Raw genomic sequence first — 26,055 nt, forward strand, 5'->3', positions numbered from 1 at the left:
TACGATCATCATTCTAATCCACAATTCTTCATCTTTATTTTTATACTACTAGAATGTTTGCTGAACATGTCTGCTTGAGCTCATTTGGTGACGAAGCCATTGAATGCCGGCAACTCAGATACTGAATATGACATCCAAGAAGCAGAAGTCCACTACAGCAGCAATGTGGAGCTTATTAAATACACAGCTTTCGTTTTTCAATTTCTATTTTATTTGCTTTCTTACAATGATCAATTGTTATGCACAAATCAGCATTACGGTGGGGTGCAGTACCTATTCTTGGCCAGCAGGTGCCACTTTTATTAAAAGCAACTAACCCTTTTCATAGAGAGCAATAGCAGAAATGTCTCCTAACGGACTAAAGATAAGGATATAATAAAAACAATCTGCATTTTTCACAAATTAAATAAGTGTAAGGGATAAATAAATGTGTATGTTTTAATGCTGCTATAAGAGGTATCACACTGTAGCTTCCATAGATGTATCTGTGCCGTCACTTCAGTCACAAAGAGCTGTATTTAGGAATACATCGCTTCATTTCTTTACCACTACAGAGTCACCGAAGTGCCAGCAAAAAGCCGGTGACAGTTCACCAATTTTCACATCACGGAACAAGACTGACTTGTAATTAACCCCGAATTTGTGAATCGGAGACAGCTGACACATATGACAACTGGGAATGTTCACCAGCTCGTCACAAGGAAAAATTATGCATTATACCTGCACAATTACGGATACAGGAGAGGCATATAGGAATGGTTTATAATACATATTATTTATACACACATATATATCTATATATATCTATATCCTGACATAGGGTAATTTGGAGGAAGGCAAAACAAAACCCTCACTGTGAGGAATTGTACACTTTAAGCGTCTTTAAATCAGATTAATAGCTTAAAACAAAAAGAGCATTTTGTAAACTTCGATAGATATCCAAAGATTTGATTAACAATATGGAATATTTGTCAGTGTGTTCCAGGAAGGAAAATTCCATTTGGTGTCAAAGGATGCAAATAGCATGCGTCTAATTCACTAAAAAATGTAAATGCCGATACATGCCGTATTTTGTGTAAAATCGTTCTGCACATGCCCAGAAACTAACCATACGTCAGAGAACATAGTAACGCCCAATACATCTTCGAGCACAAAGGACCCTTACTACAGTCAACAACTTCATGGGCAGAACGCGGAGGGGACAGGGCGTATGCCTGTAGTCAGTGTATAGTAAGGACGTGCCAAGTTCGAGCGCACACAGCAGCGCGTGATTCAAGATTTGGGCATCTCTCAGGTACGTGACTTTCAGCCGTATCACTTGCTCCAGCTACAGGTCAGGTGTAAGTGCTGATTACTAGAGATGGCGGCTGTGTATACAGCTAGAACATGTGTCTAATCAGGAGCAACTGTAACAATGTATTTTATGTAAAGTAGAGACATTTATAACATCTTAATAAAAGAATTTGATGGAGAAAAAACTGTTGTTACTTTAATGTTTTGTCAATAATGACTATATTATTATTATGAGTGACACTAATTTTTTTCTGTGCGTACTTTTGTGACTTTACATTGCATACAGGTATTATACGTATCCTGCAGGGTATTGTCTGTTAGAGCAGAGCGGACCTAGACCCGCATTCATCACCAGATGTATCTTCACATCCGCTCCTTGCTGAAGACGGACGCGCCTATACCCGATTTATGTGCGTTTTTCAATACGTTCGTTTTGCATGCCTTAATGAATCAGGCCCCATATGCTGTTGTAGAGAATTAGCCACTAGGAAGACCCTATTAGTGAAGTGAAGTAAGGTTCGTACTAAACAAATGAGCTGTGACTGTATGATGTCATTCTTCTGTAATCACGGCGCACACATTGAAGCAGTTATGGAGCATAAACAAAGTCATCGGACACCTGTAACTCATCTGTGCGCAGTCACGTGACTCCTCCCTGCTCCCGTCTAACACTAACTACGCTAAACAAAATACCATCAGCGGAACATTTTCTCCACTACAAAAATATACACAAAGAAGATTTCTGTCTGCAGAAAAACAAAAGCCAAAACGCCAGCAATCTGTGAATGTATAAAATGAGTGATAACAGGCACCCGCGCATTAAACAAGAAGCGGAAAAAATATCATGAATGATGATTTGTTTAAATTAAGTTGACCAGAACGTGCAGAGATTCTGGGCTGTGTTTATAGTTGGTGATGCCCGGGAGATGGAGCATGTGTACATCCCAGACTAATGCCCTTCCATCCAACACCTCCTCATTCAATATTTATATGGGGCAAATATAGGCTGCTGACGAGTCAAAAAGTAAAATATCCTTAAAATCAGATCTATGCCGATCCCTGGATAAAACAGTGTTTTTGGAGTTTGCTGGGTCACTTCCCCTCAAATAAGGAGCCTGTCAGCATGTTAGGGCTACAAATAATATGACCTTTCCATAGTCACAAATACATCAGTTTGGCCTGAATATTGTAAAGCCGGACGAGTGAGGATAAAAAACAAAGACATATGGTGTAAATGAGAATTACGCTTTACCTACCACGCCAGCAACTTCACTGCATGCAGCACCAGACTTTTAATTTTAACAGTCATCCAGGACATATTTATGTAACAATTCTGAAAAGTCTGCAAAAGCAGATATTGCAGAGTTGGTGGAAATCAGCAGTTTTATCACTTACTTATCAACTATAAATGATTTTACATTAACTTTGGATACTTATGTTTAGCTCTGCTTTAGCATTGTGTCCGTGTAACAACACCCCCAGTAACTGGCCACTAGTGATAATACCATCTACAGGACACTTCATTTCAGTGCAAAATGTACTCTGAACCACAGCAACCAATCAGCAATAATCCTTCTAGAGCAAGTCAGACAATGAAACAAACGCTGCACCTACACGTCATGTTAGTAAATCAGCTCTACTGACAATACTTCTACTTAAAGTTACCGCAATGTAATCATGTGATGGACTCAAGAGGTGAATGCATTATAAATGGGGTTTACAGTTTAAATAAATACATTTTCTAGTGAATCCCTGTCCTTCCATATATTATTACTCATAATTGCAGATGGGACTTAATGAAGTGACATGTTCTACAACACATCATCCATCATAGTATGATTCTGTAAAACCACTTAGGGGTATATTTACTAAGCTGTGGGTTTGAAAAAGTGGAGATGTTGCCTATAGCAACCAATCAGATTCCAGCTGTCATTTTGTAGAATGCACTAAATAAATGAAAGATATAATCTGATTGGTTGCTATAGGCAACATCTCCACTTTTTCAAACCCGCAGTTTAGTAAATATTCCCCTTAATTTGTGGTGGGTGGGATGTCATTACGGAAATCATGTCATCACACCAGGTTCTGAACACAACCTCCCGTTCTGGGCTGGCTTCAGGAATACTTCCAGACACTCTCAGGAATCCAGGAGATCACACTTCAAGAGCTTCCTGGACATCCAGTAGAGTCTGTAGGCATGTTATTATTTGGCTCTATCTACCAGGGTCCAGGCATTGGCATAGAGCCAGAACCTTTGCCGATCAACTTTGGAGCTGCTCGGACCTCTCTCTAGCAAGACGCACTAGATCTAATTGAAAGCCGGGATCTTATTTAGGCACTGGCTTCTCCAATCAGCAGCTGACATTCATTGACTGCCGCGGAGCCAGCCACGAAGGTCATCGGCAGAACTCTGCTTAACACAGCAAATGTAATAATATAATGAAGGGCTCGATTTACTAGAAATCTTATTGAAAGAGGAAAACTATAATATAGCAAAAGAACTAAGCAAATAGCAAAACAAATGCACGATATAAACAGCATTTTCCAGCTTCACCGAAGTAACTTATTTAGGAAAACATAAGAGAGAAGGGAAGAGAAAGCCTCCAATTGTCCCACAATGTCTTATATGTCAAACATATCTCTGCCTGTTCTTTCAGATGTGCCTGAAATGTTGTGTTCAGAACTGCGCAGAACACTTACCGGTCTCCACTGCTATTTGGTAGCCACTCTCCAGCCTCCGTGACGACCTCTCCAGCCTCTCCGTGTTATCCAGCAGATGAGCCCTCTGCAAAAAGGGAGAAAATAAAACACAACTTTACAAGGATCAAATAAAGATGTCAGGTTGCGGTTCACAGATGTCTCTTTTTTAATTAATCAATTATAAATGTTATAATCTACAACTCTGGGAGAAGGCGAAGTCTTTTAAGGGCTAAGTCACGACAAGTCCTCCAGCAGGCGGGAGAGCTTCTGATCAGTACACAAGGTGGGTGAGGACCTTCGCTAGGTAGAAATTAAACCCTTTGGCTTACTTTTAAGATTCAGGAGACTTTAAATACTTGACAGTTTCAGTGGCAAACTGTTCTATTTCTTTCTTGATATTTCATAATTAGGATGGTATCTGAAGCTCGCTGCTCTCACAAGCTGCTTACAAAGCTCCAAGTGCTAAACAAAGAGCTGCCATAAAATTCTCAGATAGTGATTTTAGTTCATATACTGGGGGGTTAGGAAGCAATTTTGGGAGCAGATTTCGATATGTTCCCTACAGGTCCCATATTCTCTTAGTTTGCACAGTCAATTGTCCTTTGCTTAAGTAGGTTGGCAATTTCTCATGGGGCCCTAGGCAAGATACTAATTTGGGGGCCCTTCCCCTCTCTGTTTGCCCAAAAAAAACACATAAAAATGGAAGAGAGTAATTCGGGCAGTAGACAGGAGTTTAAGTTGCCAAATGGGTAATCCGGCTGTGTAGACCGGTGATTATTTTGAGACGTTTATTGAACTAAACGATATAGTGGCCTCTCCGTATGTTCATATGGAAAGTCTATCAGCCGGTTGCCTTTTATTAAAACACAACTAATTTGCAGCAGTCTTTTCATCAAAGTCCGTTTACGGTGACAAAGTCCCATTCTATTCTACCGTTCGGAATAAAAACATTTAAACAGGTTGGGACGGGATTTGTGCAGATAAAGAGGGTACTCTCAATGATGAGGTTGTCTTGTTTACCTTGTGGCTGATGTAATATTACACAGAAATGGGAATACAATTACATATTCCATTTGAAAGAAAACAAATACCTATACTACAGAAATAATCTTCTCTCTTTTCTTTTTTTTCATTTTCTGCTATTATTGGTCATTTCATAAGTGCACCTCTCCTGCAGTGCAAATTTGGCACTGTTTTTTCTAACCAAATGTCCTGATTTTATGCAACATGTATCTACGAGGAAGCAACATTTAGGAAATGGGAGGGTCAGGACGTCCTAGTGGAGAGCTCCCATTCACCCACAAGTCATAATTACATTTTGATTTGATTTGCAGGAAGTGATTATTTAAATGAGATTGAAGAGAGGTGGAAACGCTCATTTATGGTGGGGGGGGGGGGGGGGGGGGGGGCTTTCTGTTTCTCCAGGGACTGTACAAGATTTTGCTCTCCAGAAAAAAGTTATCTTTAAATATTCTCTGCACTGGTGGAAAACAGGCCACGAACAGCATTCTAAGTGGGACCTTTTGCATTTCTCTGGCTCATTTCATACAGCCAAGCGCATTTCGATGGGCATATCTAAAGAACCAAAAATAATCAAACAGCAAAAAGTAATACATACAATACAGATTGGGCTGAAGATTCCTCATAATTAATCCAACAGAAACATGGGGCTATAGCAAGCAATATTTTAAGAGAAAATTAGAACATTTGAAAGCAACGGAAAGGGTCCGATTCAATTCTGCCGCAAATAACAGTATTACCGTTAATACGGTAATTTTAACCTGGATTTCATCTCGCAGCTCAGGGAGCCGCGGGTAAAAATCCAGCGCTGAAATTAGTGTATTAAGGGTAATTATGCGCAGTTTTACCGTAATAACGGTAATACTGCTAATGCCGCGTTATTAGTGGCAGAACTGAAATCGGCCCCATAGGGTCTTTAAGCCACAGTAGGTTGGGCTCACTCTTTCCAAATACGCATTTCCAGCAGACGCACAAACGGTTGTGCAGAGTGTTTCTATGAGCGCAGTCCCGGAATGAAGGTGCGCTGTGGGCGGGATGCTTGTTGTGCGAGGCAGACCGACCAGCGCATCTGTACAGATATCAATGTATTTCATGCCTATATATTTTACGGTGAATTACTTTTGTGGCTCAGTGGTCATCTCCCTCGCCCGTCACAGCTGAAGGGAAAAGTTTTTCAATACACAGCAAAATAAAAAAACAGTGACCCTTTGTGGTTACATTACTGAGCAATGACAGCGGTCTCACACCTCAGACACAGAGATCGTAGAACGCAAAGGAGTCAGTATTGCTGGACTCACGCTCTAAGGCCAGAGGCCTCAACATGGAGTCCACATATTTTCCATTTATTTTAGAACAACTGCATCACATTCAATGGCATGCGATGTGTCGCGCAGACATCCCCGCTATGTGCGCTGCACATCTTTATGGGGTGCAAGAGAAAATAAACAGAAATTCCTACTATAACATTGGTGTGATGTGTCTCCGCGGATGTTCCAGAGACACCTGGGGGTAAATGTATCAAGCTGAGAGTTTTCCGGCGGGTTTGAAAAGTGGAGATGTTGCCTATAGCAACCAATCAGATTCTAGCTGTCATTTTTTAGAATGTACTAAATAAATGAGAACTAGAATCTGATTGGTTTTTCAAACCCGCCGGAAAACTCTCAGCTTGATACATTTACCCCCTGGTGCTGAACTGGATCTCCCCAAGGACTCAAATTAAACCAAACGACATATAAATTATCTGATACACTGTAAATATTTACAGATTTTAATAACAGAAAACTGTGCGGAACGTGATCATCTATTTTGTTAGAGTAATTACTAAAGATGTTGGGAAAGGTCAAGGCTGCATGTAACAACACATGCTTATTTAACAACATCAGAAAAGTGCATGCTCTTCTGCCAAGAAAGCAATGAGTACAATTTCAATTATTTCCTAGCAGAAATTACCCTGCATCTCAGCTGTGATATTATTTATGTAGAATTACAGTGCTCTCATTGTCACAACATCAGGCCAATTATCTAACACTGTTCTGGCAGTGGAATAATCCATTGTCTTGATTGCAAGCTCCGTGTCACAAAGATCTCCGTTCTCCAGCGCTAACAGTCCCCTCTATCGCTTAAGTGTATAAAAAACAAGATCTATTTTATGACAGAAACCTCACAGTCCATCCCCCCACTCTGCTACAGCTCGGTTTACATACAAAAACTATTAAAATGAAGAATTGTACCGCGTGACAGATGTCATTTCAATGCAAACGGGAAGAAGGAAGGAGAAGGAGGGGGGGTATAGGGGGAAAAAAAAGGCAACTGCTTTCTAATAAATAATAACAATAATACTAATGACGCTGATGAGAAAGGAGGCGTTGTGCATTTAATGTGAGTGGATGTCTGGTGCAGCGAGGGCCCCCTGCTCTAATGAGCCCCTGTGGATGGCAGACAGCCGAGCTGTATTGACACGCACACTTAAGTTAATACACCTAGACCAATGCCTAGAAGCTGCAGCAGCTGGGGATGCTGACAGAATATCTCGCTTCCATCTTCAAAGAGAGGAAGTGATTAGTATGTTATCATTACCATTCAAAACGTGATTTTGCCTATTCCCTCCTGGCAAAGGTGACACATCTCTGAGATGCGGGCCAGGCCAGGGAATCGGCTAAAGCCACATCAAACATCTCCTTGATATTTCCTTTCTGTGTGTGTGTTGGCTGGGGAGTGGGTGAGTGAAACAAATCATTAAAACAATGCATTTAGATCAGCGCGGATAAGAGCCACAGTGAAGGTCAGGAGATCTGCAACAAACAGGGCCACAGTAATTACTTACTCACCAAATGCATCGCAGATAAGTTTACAAGTAAAGGAGAGAGAGGGGAACGGAATAGCGGAATATGACAAGACGCCGATCATCAGTCCCCACAATACTGGCAGCGCTGCAATTAAAGCAATCAAGACGTGAAATTGGAGCAATCTCAATTAAGAGTCCTTTTTCCTGAGCGTACTTCATTCATTTTTTCTACCGAAAGGAGAGAAACTTCTGCCGTCTTATCGTATTTTAGACCTGAGAATATTGTGCCTTGTGAACACGTCGTGTACAATAACACGGTGGATATCCAGAGATAAGTTATTGTGCATTACACTGAATATTTACATATAACAATATGGGGCATATTCAATTGTTGGCGTTTTCCGCGGAAAAAGTATTACCGTTATTACGGTAATACTAAGCCGGATTTAGGGAGCCGCGAGCTGAAATCCAGCGTGAAATGTACCGTATTTACGCGCACTATTACCGTAATGACGGCAATAGTGCATGTGCCACGTTACTTTAGGCAGTAACGCCAACAATTGAATATGCCCCTCTAAGTCAGTAACAGCCACAGAACGCTTTTTAATCTGCCTGTTAATGATGCATCAAACTTAGACCACTGAATTAGAATTACACTGTATTAATACATGAAGAAAGATGGGACGTTTTAATCATAGATATAAATATGGAATCTATCATCCAGAATGCTTGGGTCCAGGTGTTATATGTACTAAATAACATTTATATATTTTTCCCAGGGACAGTGGTTCCTGGCATTGGTCCTTCACATTCATTTGTTTAGCAGCGCTCCTCATAGTGACCAAGTCTGCATATAAGAGATTGCTTTTCATGTCAGTAGGGGAAGGCAGGAGAGTTGGGGAACTCAGCCACCAATAAGGACTTACAGGGTTTTTATATACCATATATTGTAATGTAATTTGTAATAACAGCAAGGTCTATTCAGAGATTGTAGAGAACTTCAGGTTTTGGTCTGTAACGTGTTCTCCCGGGATGGCCAAGAATAAGCCGGATCCTGTAAATACAAATGTTTAGCTAATATACAAAAAAAGAAGGATTTTAGTTTAGGATAGACCTAGTAAATAATAAGTATTATTACATAATACTAACAGTGATGAACTGGAACTTATTTTACTTCTACAAATCATGTTTTATGTATTAAATCACGTCAGGAATATATGGAGATGAACTGAAAACTGGTGATTGGATAAAATACTAATCATGAAAATGTAATACTTTAATATAAATTTTCACCAAAGAAATCTGCCAAAAATCATATGTTCTCGGGGAAAATGTGTAAAGTTTCCGTCTGCACTATAAACTAGTTATTTTTGAATTGCAGATATTTATATATATTTCTTCAAAAAAAACAAAAGGCTGTTCCCATTCTACACTTATATATATTTTATTTATTGTAAGTTAAAGAGCTAGTGAACCAAATGTGGGAATATATATTATATATACGGTATTTATTTCTGAGCTATATAACTAAAGGGTTTTGACTTAAATATGTCCCCTATGCTTTCTCTCACACTTCTGCATATTAGGAGGGAGCAGATTATCTTGCAGAGCAGACACAGGGTGACTGACACTCAGCCAACCTTGCTGTGCAGAAACCCAGTGTATGGATTGGTAGAGTCGTACACAGGGGCAGGGCCAGGGATGTCACAATAAAACAGACGACGGCATTTACGGCTTTTTGACCTGTATTAGGACACTGTCCTGAAGATGAGGGAGGGCTTCATCTGTCTGTAATGGAGGGGGGAGGTAACGTCATGGTAACACTGAACTTTGTGTTGTACCTTCCTGGCTCACAGGTGAAAATGTAAATTTTGAGGGTCTTCATGTCTGTGGATAATTCACTCACTTAATTTCACCTGAGCAAAATAATAAAAAAAACGTAACAGGTCCTGATCATCGTATAGATGCAGAGAAATGGGTATTTCTATGCACAATAACTTATAGTTATAGGTGGTAATTATCATTTATAGAAATATAAAGAGATAAAACACTGCAAGGGGTGAGAATGGTGGTCTCCATACAATAACGGCGGCAGATTAAAGTACGCACTAGCTGCAGACACATGATGGCATTTTGCTGTTTAGCGCCAGTGTTAACAATGCGCCTGTATAGATAGGAGGCGCCAGTTCATCAGCACGCAGTGTTTCATGAATATCAAGTGTTTGTGATGTCATCGATTCTTAGTCAATTATTTTCAATATTTAGCCTAAAAAATGTCTTCCTTCCTGTGTGCGGGTTTTGTTGTGCTGTTCACAGATGCATTACATGACATTGTTATCCAGATACCATAATCACAGACGATAGAATTTTAAGTAGGTTTCCAAAATCAAAACCCTATATAGGAAACAGGGCTTATTAGCCCTAAGTGTGATATCTATAGTATACAACTTGTTGTGTTACTGAATGTCCAGAGAACCTTGGTCCCACATCCGGGTCTCAGCAGAAAATTAGGACTGTCAGATAGATGGTCCTAGGACTGGTTAGTTCAGTGTCCCGAGTGTAAATAGTAATATGTCGGTATGAATGCGTTGACGGCACTATGTGAGGCTTATTCACAGCCGGGTTCAGTCCAACGCAGTGGAAGACGATCAGCAAACGTTACAATTCTCAGTACAGTCTTTTGGAGCCATGTACAGGTAGATGGCAAGTACATAAAGCATTAAACGTACGTTAGCAATGGGTGAGCAGAGAGGTACACGAAACACCGTTGGGAGAGCAGACTTCAAAACCGATGCCCAATTTAGGGGGGCAAAGGAAACAAACAATGGGGGTGTTTTAATGTCTTTACGGAACTAGACTGCATAGGGAAAAGTCTTCGAGCTGCTTGCTAACTCCTTACCTGCGTGTACACCTTCCCGCCTGTCTTTCATTACACAGAAACAAAAAGAACAAGCAGGGGACTTGTGGCTTGTTTTATCCCCCAGCTCGTTCCTGCGACGCCTTTGTAGGCGCAGACAAGGAAGGTGATTTACTCTCCCGCTGAAGCTTCTACACAGCGACGGACGGGACTTCTGAGGACAGGTTTTGCACAGTGAAGCATTTGAGAGTTAACTCAGCCAACAATCTCTTCCCATGCAGGTCCTCTGTCAGGATTCAACCTAGATCTTAAAATAAAAGGCCGCGTCTGCTCTGCAGCGCCAACAGTACAGCTGACTTGCCGGAATACGTTCAGATTCCTTATGATGGAAGTTTCACGTAGCACTCGGAGAACTGTTCTTAGGCAATAAAATCTTGGCTTGTCTTGAGCACTGTCCTTCTCCGACTATAGCTCCATTGTTTCCACAACTTATGCTTTGATTTATGCTAGCGAGAAAATAGTGGCCATGGTTTACTAATCGCTAAAACAAAATATTACCGGTATGGGCTAATTTTTTTCCCAATGAAATCAGCTTGATAATAAAAGAGATAAAAAAAATAAGGAATGATCCTAGAGAATAACGAGCAACTATAAAAAAAAGAAGTTTAATTGCATTAAGAAAACACGAGGGAAAAAGTACTTATTAACGACAAAAGGATAAAGTAAATGTGTGCATTCTATATAAAGCTTTGTTATTGGATCAAGGTGTAGAATTGGAGTTGCTCCATGAAAGACGAAGTCAGAAAATTTTCAGATTCCGATTCCGGCACATAGAAAGTCAGCAGATATTTTACTTATTCTGGTGTCAGTTACTACTCTATATAATGCACTCACATTTCATGGTAGTAGCCGAAGATCTAAAATAATTCAATTCACTTACATTCTGCATTATTCCATTTAAATAAAAAAATTAAAAAAAGCCAAAATACAAAATATACAATACAGACATATTCTGTTAGTATAAACAGTTATTTCAGCATAAGACAAGAGACGTGCTATTGTCACTATAATGCCTACCGCCTATCCTTATAATGTGCCCAGCCTCCAATACAGCCAAATCTCGCCCCCACCCCTGATCCGCACTTTCCACCAAGATGATCCCGTTTCCAGGAAGCCACCCCGTTGTTGGGATCAGAGAATTATCACAGTCCCACCACATTCGGAGCTATTGGTAAGTGTCAGGCACCTGAAACCACAGACAGGTATTTATTCGCACATGCAATAACTTCATTTAGTGCATAACTATAAATGTAAAACTTTGCTGCCATGGTGATATCTGTTACAGCACAATGTGCTCCCTTGTGTATACGGAGAGTAAATGAAACGATATGATAGTGGAGAAAAAAACAAACAATGTCCTCCTCTAATTGCCAGTGCTTTCTGTATACCTGTGACCCTCCCCCACATGTAGAACTACAAGGCCCAGCACACCGTGCCTTCCTACAGCCATTGGAAACAAGGGGCAGAGATGATTGTGTTTTCCAGCAGGAGAACTAGGGCCTCCACTTCCAATCCAATCAGAGCACGTGTGTGTGCATTTGTGTAGATAAGGAAATTAGATTGTAAGCTCCACTGGGCAGGGAATGACGTTGATGAATAGACTATCTCTGATCATACAACTCTGTGTAATGCATTAAAAACAACAACAACAACATAAGCCGTTATTAACTTGCACAAAATTATTTTGATACCTATGCATGTTCTCTTTTATGCATTCTTTACAGAAACAGTTTAAAAGTCATGTGACAAAATGGGCATGATCTAAGTGTGTGTGGGAAGGGGGGGGGGGGGATTAGGGCAATACAACCCCACCTATACACCGCCAAATGCCATTTGTGCCGGCTATTCACACAGCTTGTGTATTAAGCCTAGTGCAATTATTCTTATGCTAAGAGTACGAGCTCTCCGGGACAATGACTTCCGCCCTTCTGCTCCTACCGAAATATTATCTAAGCTGATGCTCACACTGACCCCACACACATTATATATAGGAATCTCCGTATTTACCAGAAAAATACAAAACTCAGAAGACACCCAGCCTTGGGCACGGTGTGCAGCCAACGGAGAAGGGTAACGCAGTACCACACCATACATTATAAAAGCATACATAGAATAAAGAAGAGTAGAAAGAATATCAGGAATGTCCTTTTTTTTTGTTCCTTGTAATTCTCATTAGAAATCATAATAGTCGCGTTTGATTCCATGCAGCCGGCTCCTGTTATTTGTGAGAGATGAAAGCTGTATCAATGTAACAAAAGACAATGCAGATATTCCTGCTGCTTTTACCCACTTTCATATTGCAAATGATAGAATACTTTAAAGGACGAATCGTGGACTCAATTTCTGCCATATAAAATTGGAGGAAAATGGTGGCGGAGGAACAAAAAAGTAATTTTTATATTAACTTCAAATTTAGGTTGGAAATAAAAGTGGTATGTTTAGAAGAAGAGTGTGTGTGGTCTGCCTGTGTGTGTGTTAGGGAATTTAGACTGTAAGCTCCAATGGGGCAGGGACTGATGTGACTGAGTTCTCTGTACAGCGCTGTGGAATTAGTGGCGCTATATAAATAAATGGTGATGATGAAGGTGTGTGTGTAGACCTTTCCATCGCCCCCCACGCCGTCCATTGCTGCCACCATCTTTTCTTTTGTGCAACAACTTTCAAACTCGAAGATCAATGTAATGTGATAAATAAATTATATCACAGAAAATGTTATTATACAGCAGCGACATTAATAAACACCTATAGATTATATTTGTATAATACACAAGTAATGCTGATATATATATATATATATATATATATATATATATATATATATATATATATATATATATATATACACACACACACACACATACACACATCTCTAGTGTAAAATATACAATAATAGAATCCCATGAGCTGTGGGCCTTTATATGGCCACAGACACCTTTCCAATTTCTCTGCATTAACCCCGTATATAGTCACTGCGATTCCATCACTAAGCTCTATTTATCAGCAACAGCTGTGTATTATAAGAAACAATATACACTTTACTGGAGAGGTAATTTATCTACCTCTGCTGTAGATTATAAGGATATTAATAGTTATCTAAGCAGTTCTGTGCCCAATATAAGAATACAGGTCCTGCAGTCACACTAATCTATCAGGGATAGATTATTATATTTTTAGTTACCATGTACCTCTGTATCCCGCATAAACCACTTGCGCTCGGCCTCTATATCCTCACAGATGCACCTATCGCTATACGCAACCGGATGATATCCTACAAACATTTTATAATTTTTTGCTAAATTCTTAAAGTATATTGATACAGCAAAGAGCTCTACAACCAAATTTTATTTGGAAAATAAAAAGAAAAATGTAAAACTATTTTAAATGCGGCTTAAAATAAATTCTGACCTGCGGTTTGAACCGTCGCCCCTGAGATGTGTACGGCTCCTCATAAGGCGATAAGTGAAATGTCTCCTACTAATATGTAATATATGTCTATGTATCAAATCATGTCTAGTCGCTTAAAAGAATAATACAAAAACCGACGACGCCATTCCAGCGCCAGACTGCGCCATAACCGACTAGTCATTAAATATCAAATTCTGATGCTACAAAGTGACATAAAATTACTGTAAACGTTTAAGCACGGACATAAAAAGCCCAGAAAATCTAGGATTCAAAAAAGAGAAACATTTTATTTTGTATTCTTCCCATGGTCCTAACTCTAGAACATCTATTATATTTATCTATAATAGGTATGGTGCAAGGGACTCTCTCTATTGTAAATTATAGGGATGTTAGAAGTCAGTGGGTTCTGTGACTGTATAAAAACACATTGGTTTATACAGGACATAGAAATCCGAGGGGACGTCTAATATCCTTAATAAATTATATTAGGGATATAATGTAAAATATATAATAATTGAATACATTTTATAGTGTAGGTCTGTGGGAAGAATAATGTTTATCATGATTTATACAATAGTAGCTTCCTTGTAATCAACGCTAAAGTGATAACATTACTACTCAGCGTTTATATAGATATTATTTTCAGGAGTTTATACACTGATAATCATCAGATACACAAATATCACTTGTGTCTTATAGTATTATTAGTGATAGTTAGTAACAAGCCAGTGTAATCCCCATTACCAATCAAACACCACTAATCTCCTCTGTATACATCCTTCATCAGGCTTCTTGTCTATCTATCCGAATCACGAACAACCGAGGATTCTAACGTTTGTTTTGGGGGTAAAAGAAAAAAAGAAACAAATATTTGCGGGGAAGTGTGATATGTGTAATCTGTGCGACGCTTCTGTATAGATCAGTTACAAAACCGGAATGAAAATTAAAGTGAAATTTTGTTATTGGAAAGGAAGCCTTATAGGATTATGCAAGCATGGTGAGGGGGGGTGAATGGGGGGGCTAGGACGCACTCACCTCTTCCCGTAATTTTATCATCTGCAACATGAATGCACAAAGAGAGATAAAAAGGAGAGAAAAGGCGAGAAAGGGAGAGAGAGAGATCAGTTGTGTGACAGGATACAGAATTAACACTGACAATTTATCTGTTTACATGTTTAGCATTTAAAAATCACAGACAAACACATTAAAAGGAGCTAAACATAGACTACATTCCGAGATCTTTTTATGAGCGACTAAAGATCACTTTTTCATACTGTCACATTAAACGGAAGAAATGGTTTGGGATTCTCTTTTAAAACCACATCTAAGACGCGATCATCAAGTAAAGGGGAATGGCTCCGTGGAAGTGTGCGTTAGAAAGAAAGAGAGGTTTTAGCCTCTGTATTCTTCATAACATACAGACTTCCACCACCAAGTCGCCCTTTGTCATCCAGCGGAAATCACCGTGGCTCTGGGGGGGGATGTGGCGACTCCGCTGCGTCGCCTCGGTTTACTATGTAAAAACTCAGCAAAATTCCACTGCCATGAATTTAAAAAAAAAAAAACTCCACCCGTCCCCCAAATTCAAACAGACTTCTAAAATGGGCCGTGGTGTGGTGCCCACTCGAGTGTGAATGGAGGGCTCTACGCTCAGCGGTATAAGTGGGGCGATTGTCTGTGACAACAAGGTGTTGTGGAAAAGCCACCAAATGTTTATCTAGCGGGATCTGTCACATCAGTGAGATTTCTATCTCTGCATGGCGCTCCCAGGAAGGAATTCTCAGTTTTCTCCGATTACCCGCTGTAAATAAATCTTCTGGCTAAGCGCATTTATCAGCTGAAGTTCTCTCTCGTACACTCCATTCTCCTTAATGACAACCAATGGCAACAAGACTGAGCTTCTCAGTAAGCAAATTACTGCAGCCCTGTTGCACCAAAATAAGACTTTAGGTCACTGTCTCAGCCGGGGCCTTTTCCCTGCAATGAATGACAGGACTGTGCTAATGCGTCTCTATGGCTGGAATACAGGAGATAACCCCATGTTACTATATCAAGTTCTGCATAAATGTTCATCTGCCGAAAACGAGTTTATTTCAAGACCTTTATACAATGCAAACAAAACATTTGAATAATATAGTGGATTAAGGATTAATAAATGATCATAATCTAGGGACAATTGTAAGCCCCATATTCAAATATATAATAAATCCGTTTTAAAGAAAAATGTCTCCGTTGCATTGCGATATATATTAATTACAGATTACAACAGGACTATAAATAAAAACACAGCACTTAAGGTGACATATTTTCACATTTCTAAATAATAACATTTACCATATAAATACTACAGAGATATAAACCTGCTTAAACTAAGAGCCTGAAGAAATTATTATTATTATTCTAAATAATTATAAATAATATTATACTGAGTAATTGTCAAATAATTTGAGAAAATATGGGATCGTTCTCAGTTAGAAAACAAATATATACCTTCATCTGAGTTTTTTTTTTAAAAAAATATAATATTATATTAATATTTCCCCAAAAAAAAAACAAACTTTAAATTCTGCTTCTACCTTATTTTTCTCAATTTAATTAACTATTTTTCCAGTGTAAGTCTGACCACGAATTCTTAGCGTGAATATTTAAATATGTATCTATACAGGTAAAGGACAAAATAAAATACAAATGTTAACAATTAAGTATTTCTTTAGACTATACATATAGCAATCTCATGTTATATGTAGAAAAATATAACTGTATGAAATATTCAGGTTTCCTTTAGAAACGATATAATTTATATGACACCGTTTATATAAAGCTTTACTTGCACGGGGGCCAAATACGGACATAGCAAAAACGGTCAAGAAATTCTATCAAATTATCACAGACATTTATATGGAAGAATTTCCCTGTGTTCCGAAATGAAACTTAATGGACACACAATGCACAACTTATGCTGAATAATGGAACGGTTCCCAATGTTTTTTGGAACCATTTTTATTGTGTGCGGCGAAAAGGATTAGTTGTCAAGAATGATTCCGCACGTTCAATGATCTCAAACATGCTGCATATTTTTTTCCAGACTTAAAAAATAAAACAAACCAAAAAAAAAGATTCTTTATCTTATTTGTGCTGGGTGGTTGAATTTAAGCTTTTTTTTTGTTCAGTTTGTCAGCAAGCTAAGCCTCAGAATGCATCTCCTTTCTCATTTTAATCAGAGACGTTCAGTAAAAATGTGGAAAGAATAAAATAGGTTTATAGAACTAAAAACGAGAAACGTACAGATTCATATATATTTTTTTACTTCGGACTACATATATAACGTAAAGTTGTAATATAATATATGTTTAATGTAATATAATATATTTCTGATAGTCGGAATTAAATAATGGAGGTGTCTTTAGAAAAAAAATAAAAAATAAATTAACAGAAGGGGTTTGTTGCGTCCTTCCATGCGGAATTTGATGCGTGGGGTAATCTGTTTCTTTGTGGACTTGGGGGGGGGGGGGGAAAGGGAAAGAAAAAAAAAAAAAAAAAGAAAAAAAATCAGGTTTACGCTGGTTTAAACCAGTAGAATCTCTTGTGGTTAAGCCGTCTGCTGTGACCAAAATCAAAACATACCGCGGCGTGTGCAGAGGGGATGGGGGCGGCTCACGTGACTCCCAAACCACCGAAAAATATATAGGAAAAAAAAACCAAAAAAAAAAGCGATTATGTGACGGCCGCTCCTGTTCGCATGCTGATAACAAATAGATGCTGAACTCTATTAAACGCCCCTTTCCTATTATCGCAGGTCGAACAGACAATTTTCTGGACTTATGATGGTTGTCTATTTACTTCTCTATAAACCCTCGCCGTGCGCAGAAGAGATTTGAGCACGCTAATGATCTGCTCTGCCGGGGCTATAGGAGATGATACCGCACTTCTTTAGATCTCGGGGAATTAAATTGACAAACTTCACCCATCAGCTCTGTAGCTGAAGCCTCCTGTACTTTGTGCTCAGCCGGCCAAATCTCACACCAAAAGAAGAGAGCGACAAAAATTAAGTATCTTCTGCTCGGCGAACGTGTTGCAAAGAACATTTATTTGCCCAAATATTTCCCTAGCTTCTATTACACCTCTGCTTACAAAAATAAATGTAAAAAAAAAAATATATGCATATCCCATCCAAAATACAGAAGTATTTTCTACGTTGACTAAGAGAAGAAGTAGGACCATAGCATGTACCATAGAACATATGTGTAATTGTATGGGAAATATATAGCGGTAAATCAGATTTAAAATGTAACAACCAATATTTTGTGTGTTTATTTTGAGAGGCTGCTGCACAAACCTTTGTTGCTTGTGGCTGAACAAGCGTCTCCCACCTAATTTATATCATGATCACAATAATTGTAATTGGATATTTACATCTATATATTATTTCCTATCCATGACGTATAATTATATAAAATAAAACACAGCTGTGTCCTCCCCAGCACCTATTTCCCGGTGTTCCACCCGCCTGTTTTTACTGGTCATCCGGCTCTTGGAGCCCCACAGAGTCCTTTTATAATAGAATAAACCATTGGAACTATTAGGACAGGCACTATGTGAGCACTACAGCCAGTGTGTGTTACACCACTGACCACCAGTCTGACCAGTCCTGGCACGTGCGGGCAGTATCACTTTTCAATATTAATGCAAAGTATAACTGCACACCAAACTGCTTCTTAATGCCACCCGGCTGGCAACATTTTCTGGGGTGAACACTGTACAATATTTAATACAAGATATATACACAAACGTCACATCACCACTTCTACTGCCCTCATTGTATCACTATCACATTCCAGTCACTTACACACACACTATATATATATATATATATATATATATATATATATATATATATATATATATATATATATATATATAATAAAAAATAGCTAAGAATATATGCGTGTGCATATGTATGTATGTTTATGTATATATATATATATATATATATATATATACACACACACACACACACTTATACATAGACATACATACATACAGTACAGTACATGAGAACAAGATGAATATACTACACTGGACTTGTCAATAAATATAAGAACTGACAAAGAAATCCAAGCTTAAATAAACAATATGTACTCACTGTTCATATATTTCTACACTCTAATGGCAGTTAGGAGTTTTTAAGCTCAAATAAAGTACAACTAGAACAATGAATGAACTTAGTGATATATATGTTTTAATAGAATATGCAGATAAATCACATATGTAAATAAATATATCAAACACCACTATCCTGTGTACAAGGCAGATTAGGGCCACTAACTCCCTGACACACCAGATATATATGTAATATTCCTATATATTTACACAGCTGCAGATGTGTTATGTACCTTATTATTGGGTAGTAAAATGGGATGATGACAATTGTTTGGCCACCAGGATTGGATATCTAGTCTATATTTGTGCATTGTATTTTTACATAATATTGTTTTCGGTTCTGATACATGACTTGTGATGGCGGCTCTGGCTGTACATACTGGTGCGCTTACTAGCAAACGTACACGATCTGGAAGAGAATGACTATCAGAGTTGTTGTCCTAAACAACAAAAGACTATTGGTGAAGACTGCGCGACACATTACCAGAACACAGTCAAAGAGTTGACGCTATAAATTACTCAGAGCTGAATATCCAGTTCAACAGGCACTAGTCTAACTTTCTGTCTGTATATACTTTGTGGATGGCCTCCGTACCGGCTCTGTGGACAATGGGACAAGATTTCATCAGTCAGGAAAATAAAATCAGCTAGAATGTAGAACAATGGCCGGAAGTTAGAAGTCACCGGTACGTGTTCCGTGTTCTAGGTATCTGGGATTTATCCACACCTGTAGTAAGTATCACATCTATTAGTCGATCCCAGGAGAAGGACGGTGACCAAGATCTGGGGCTAGGAAACATCCTATATGGTATCAGTCTCCATTATCCCCTAAATATATATATATGTAGCCCATCATGTCTTCAATTCGCTGCAAGACTAGAGAAAACCTTTCAAGGCATCAACCACAAAACCATCTGGACTTTTGTGGGTAAATGTACAGAAATGAAAATCTCTCACTGTAATCTCATAAAGAAAACATGAAAACCGTTCCAGCTGGTCTATACGTATCAATATAAATGATCATCTTTACGCCCCCAAGTGTAATGGTTACGCATCTATTCAGCAGAAACTTCAGATCTGGGTGTCTGAAGAGGGAGGTTTTGGGAAAGTATATGCAGGGTTCACGAAATAAAAGGCTGCTGTGACCCCGCGAGCCGCGGGTGTCTGCCGCTAACAAGTTTTCTTGGCAGAAGTCTTTGTAAACAATATCAGCATTTGTGGTCGGCAACGAGGGGCTTACTGTTAATGACTAGGTGACCCTATCACTTCTTAGTAAATACAACAGACGGCTGACATCTCCCTTCTGTAAACACAACCAGTGGAAATCTGCTTCCAGTTAGCCATGATGTAGTGTGTGCTTGATGTGTTATGACACGCATGTAAATGTATGAGATCATACAGTACACAGAATAGCCCGAGCGAGCTCCAGGGGTCCTATTCAGGGATAAATATGCAGCAGATTTATGCAGAATTATTTTATTCTTTTTACAGTGTATCGCTAAGAAATGACACAATATTACACACTGATCACACCAGATTATATTACAACTGTTTACATACAAATCAGCATTTCCAATTGTGATCGAAGCGTTCGATGCACTGGGAACAGACACACAGAAATTGCACATTTCCTATATGTGTAGCTGGCATTCTGGAGTTAGCCTACGCAAGTTTTATGTACAAACAATTACCGTTCATCGTGACCGTAGCATCGTTACATGTTACTATGAATGGAGGACACTACATCTTGCTATGAACATGTATGAAGAATTCACATCTTGGCATAAATGGATAGCTATAAATAAATCCAATTAGCAAGTTGTGATTAACTTCCCCTTTAAGCATCTCCCAGCTGTGTTTAGGACGAGACGATCTGGGCCTGCAACTTACAGGCACTCACAGGGACCTTGGTATAAAGCCCACTGGCCTTAGATCTAGCCATTCAATTAGACTGCAAGCTCTGCAGATCAAAACGTACAAAGATCATGTAATACACGATCTAAAAATAAATATAGATTGAAAACATTATGAAAGGGACGAAGAACGATAAAAACAGCATAAACCATTTATTGCTATTTAGACACGACGGGACTAATGAAACGCTCAGTATATAGGTAATTAGCCCAAGTCAATGACAGCTGTCTAGGTGATACCTCATCAACAAATCATCGTCTAAGCAGGCTGGCTTAATCGCAAGCAATAAATTAAGATAAAGATTGTCTGTGAGAACAATCACAAGTAATGATCAGGACTTTGTATATGACGGCCTCCCATACATAACTTTAAAAGTTCTCAACGGATCTGTACGTATGCACTCCTGCAGCAGCATCAGCGCTCAGTATAACGCAACGCAGTTATAGAACGCTCATTGAGTTTACCTTGTGTTGTTTTTATTTTGTATGTTTTGGGGTTTTTTTGCTAATAAAATATTACCAGGTGTGAGAGAGCACATGCAGGATCGTATAGAAGGTTTTACAATAGAGAGCAGAAGGAAATATGTTAACCGCAATTTCATCATAAACCAGGAAGACTCTTTATGTGGCTAAATATGGTGAGTGGCTGGAATTAAATTGCTACATTATAATTTCACAGGCAATATAAAAAGGATCAGCCAGGAAGTGAGAAGAGTTTCAGCAAAACGCACAAGCATCGCAATTAAACACACTTGTATTCATTATTTTGTTACTGAATTTTTTTTTTACATGATAGAGCAGTAATATAAAAACACAGACTCAAAATACAAAACAAGTTTTCAAATTTTAAAAAAACAAACTTGTCCGAAGCTTCATAAAATACGCTGCTCACACCCCCACTTCTAGGTTTACATATCGGTACATGGGGACTGCGCTGATACTTTTGGCGTTAGAGGTTTGGGATATAAAACGCAGACAGTTCTCACGGTCCGCAAGTGTCAAACACACGGACAAGGACAGGGAGGAGACAAGTCATGTTACATTGGAGTATCACTACACGACACAGCACGCGTGTACGTGTAAACATTTGATTAGCGAGAGAATATAGGTCCAGCTGAGCACTTTAAAAAAACAGCTTAAAATAGCTCTTTTGGAGGTGGCACTGACCCCCGTTGATCTTAAAGCATCTACTAGTTGCTGGCGTCTGCCTGTGTTGATTTAATTACGATATCAAAGTGTAAGTTCTACGTTACTAGATCTGCCCCTTTTATTTTAGATATACGTGGGACGCGGAGAGGTGTACCCACGATGCGGGCAAGAGCAGACGGGGATATTCCAGGCAGGCACTGAAGTGTTAATACGCAGATCTCCACACAAGGGGTTTTGAAGTTGATTAAAATCTCAGCTTTGCATTAAACAACATCACTTCCACATGAGTTACTGCGATTACTGTTAGGGAAACAGCATGGGCTGCCCCGTATGCCAGCCCTCCCCTTACCCTCTAGCCACCCACTAGGGCATCTTGATTAGCAATCCTACCTGGCACTCCGAGGAATTCCCATCGTCCCCCAGGAGCTCATTCCGCACTTCGTCACTGTAGGCGATCCGTGACCTTTTCTGCAAAACAAAACAAAAGAGAGAAAGTGTTAGGAAAATAAATCTTGGAATTAAATCTGGAGATGGCAGGTTGTTCCCCGACCCTAGAGAGCCCCCTAATGGAGGCCTATCTGATACAATCTGAGACACGCAGGCTGCTAGGAAAGGCTTCATTCATGTGTGTCCAAAATCAGCAGGAAGATTTGGTGCTACAGAAGGCCAGACAATTCAAAGGTATGCCTGCTAGCACTGCAACTGTTGTTGGCCTGGTTCCTTCAAAGCGCCAGCTCTTTCCTAACAGATTCCCTGGAATATTAACCTTACGCCGCACAAAGGGACCCCGGACTGTCCATCCGGCCTTGCGACAAGGACTGTTACACCCAACCGGCCTAGTGAACGCAATTAGATTTAACGTTTACCTGTCACCTATGGTCAATGGGGGGCGGCTGAACCTATAATTAGCTTTTCAAGATACCCTGCAATAAAGGGACATTATGGTAACACTGATATTACACAGTAAAGTGATACAGTGGGAGCGGAGCCATCGCCGAGTGGGATCTGACAAAATGGAAAATTAAAAAGCTGTTATTATCTCCCGCTAGTCTGTAATCATGTGAAATAGAAATATCCCAGTAATTGCTTATCTCTAGATTTTATTCTTGAACATTAATAGGGAAGGACCACGTGGGATAGGGCACTTGATACACTATGAGCACTGTCTCTATCCCAGAATTACGAGGAAGAATAATAAAGTGCCCTACAAGTTCGCCCTTGAAATAGTTACATAAACACCAAATACTGTTCTCCAGCAGGAAGTTCCCGATCACTTGGAGGAGCACTGCAAGACATAGCAAGGGCTCACTCACACATATCCGCTTTATTGCTATCACACAGTAGTGGCGCTGTTCCTAATACATTCTAAAACGTGAATGTTGCTTTTAAAATTTGTGAACGCAGCGCGTCATGTTAGTCATGTGATGTCACACGGCCAATTGCTGGTCGTCTGTAGAAGCGCTTGGAAAAACGCAATAGAAATGTGGCTTAGTTCTCGCGTTTTTATCCAGTTAATATGTATGAACGAGCCCTAAAGGAAACAATGTCTGTTTCTTTCTTGCATGTTTATATTTGGGCAGAAGTCTGCACCCTACACACGAGGAGAATTCATTCTGGGACAATGTTACACTAGAAGATTGTGTTGGTCACTTGAGCCTTCGCTCACACTTTGAATTACAATAGGCAGAAAGATTTAATATGTTTCTGAGTCCACGGTATATTTTAGTTCTAGATACCCACTAAGTGAATTTCACTTTAATTGCATGAAATCCCCCCTGTGCCTTCTATAAACCGTACAGTACATGTTAGGCTTCGGAAGTCTGCCCTGAGAATATATTTACAAATTGAAACATTTACAGATTAAAAATAGAAATCAGAAAACGTTGCTGAAAACTGTAGTGAAAATGAAACTAAAAAAAAAAATCTTTTATTGTAAGATTTTTGGAAATGTCTCTAATTGTGGAATTGGAAAAAAGAACCTATTCTACCATTTCACGTTCAGATGCATTCATTTAAAAAGATAACCCTGAAAGAAAACAAAATAGGAGAAACAATTCTCTGCGTTTATAAACATTTTTATGTTGTTTATTTCTGAGTTCACAGCAGCTCCAACACGTTTTCCTGACAAACAACTGAACCGAGAGTTAAACAGATAATATTTTACATATTTTAATATCAGCAACATCCATTATGTGACCAGTACATAAAGTTACATCAGGGAAATCCTGTATTGTGGTCAGTCTGCAACTGAATTACTTTGTTTTATCTAATAGGATACATTGTGACAACCGATGGATAACACAAAGTGGTCCTCATTACTAAGTATCTAACATGGATGTAAGGAGTAAGTAGCTTAAATAAAACCAGCAAAATAAATCAACAGAAAGATTTATATCCAAATGTAAAACTGATTATCATCTCTCAGTGATAGAAAGTTTTAGCACATCACAGATACTATAGCATTTATATGGGTCAAACCTACTCCAGCAGGACCCCTGCAATGCCGGAATTCTATTATCTGATTATAAAGGGAGACGTGAGTGTGCAGGGAGACAATTCACGAGGATAACAGTGCCTCGTGCCTCCTTGATGTTACTGGTGCTTAGTGAAACAATATATTCAGCTCACGTTAAATATTAAACCAGAAAACAGATTTCTTTCTTTAGTTTACAAACAGTCTCCAGGCTGGACCATAAATTGAATCTATATACAAAGTTAACTCTTTCAGTAGAGGTGATATTTATATTAAGCAGAATTTCAGGTTTAAAAAAAAAAAAAAAAAGATTTATATCTATTTATATTTTAGAATAATTTGTAACATTTGTGAATAAAGACGGGAATCTCTTCTGACACGTCCTGATCACACAATGACATTTCTGTGTGTCAAATTTAAAGGGACTATAACGGTCTTAAAACGGTCCACACAACCCATTTCTCAATAAACTGCGCCAGAGCCGTCTAAAAAGGACAGAAAAGCCTTTTAAACAGGCAACAGAATCAGAGCCGTCTTTAATTATTCATTTCATCACTATGGGAGACTAAAATACTCGGCAGCATGCAACAATATCATATGGAGATTGTTTTTGTTTTACGCCTTTTTCTCCAAAAAGCGAACAAATTGCCAGCGACTGCTCAATTATATCACCACATTTTATTTTTTTTCTGTTTCTTAAACATCAAAGGAAAAGGGAAAATTACAGCGGCTTTCCCAGGTCAATAAAAGGTAATCAGCCCAAGTGTTTTAGCTACACAATAAAGATAATGACTGTGCTTTGGAAATGAATTTTTACCTTGATACTGAATTGCTGCAACTTCTAATATGGCCTTAAAGGTCTGATGTGAAGAATTAGGAGCCAGGAATTAAAAGGACGTTAGAGTTACAAGTATTATGTTCTGCTAAAAATCATTTTATTACATGTAACTGCTCTTCACCTGCTCCCATAAACCGGGCAAATTGTAGAAACACTGAGGACAGAAATTAACTTAAACGGGATTTATGGTGATAGTGAAAAATAGCTGGAAAAAGAGAGAACCCAGAGAAATTTGGGAGAAATTATTTCTTTATGGAGAAAAATGATTTACAGATGCAGGTTCTTACAGTCTGAAAAAATGTTCAATATGCATATTTATAGGGAAAGATAGATAATTATCTATCTATCTATATCTACATGCACACATATATGACATATATATATATATATATATATATATAT

At 38.8% G+C, this 26,055-nt stretch overlaps 1 protein-coding gene across 4 annotated transcripts in view; it reads right to left on the bottom strand.

The window, feature by feature from the left end:
• Window positions 1-26,055, bottom strand: part of VTI1A (vesicle transport through interaction with t-SNAREs 1A) — a 243,383-nt gene that overhangs the window by 176,860 nt on the left and 40,468 nt on the right. For 2 of the 4 annotated variants that reach the window (XM_075215696.1, XM_075215694.1), the window contains exons 4-6: window positions 22,733-22,810; window positions 15,156-15,176; window positions 3,994-4,078 (exon numbers count right to left, since the gene is read on the bottom strand). In XM_075215696.1, coding sequence (XP_075071797.1) covers window positions 3,994-4,078; window positions 15,156-15,176; window positions 22,733-22,810 — 184 coding nt within the window. The remainder of the gene's footprint in view (window positions 1-3,993; window positions 4,079-15,155; window positions 15,177-22,732; window positions 22,811-26,055) is intronic. The other 2 variants (XM_075215697.1, XM_075215695.1) reach the window with 1 other exon arrangement.

This window comes from Mixophyes fleayi, chromosome 6, assembly GCF_038048845.1.
Source record: "Mixophyes fleayi isolate aMixFle1 chromosome 6, aMixFle1.hap1, whole genome shotgun sequence".
Taxonomy (NCBI): Eukaryota; Metazoa; Chordata; class Amphibia; order Anura; family Limnodynastidae; genus Mixophyes; species Mixophyes fleayi.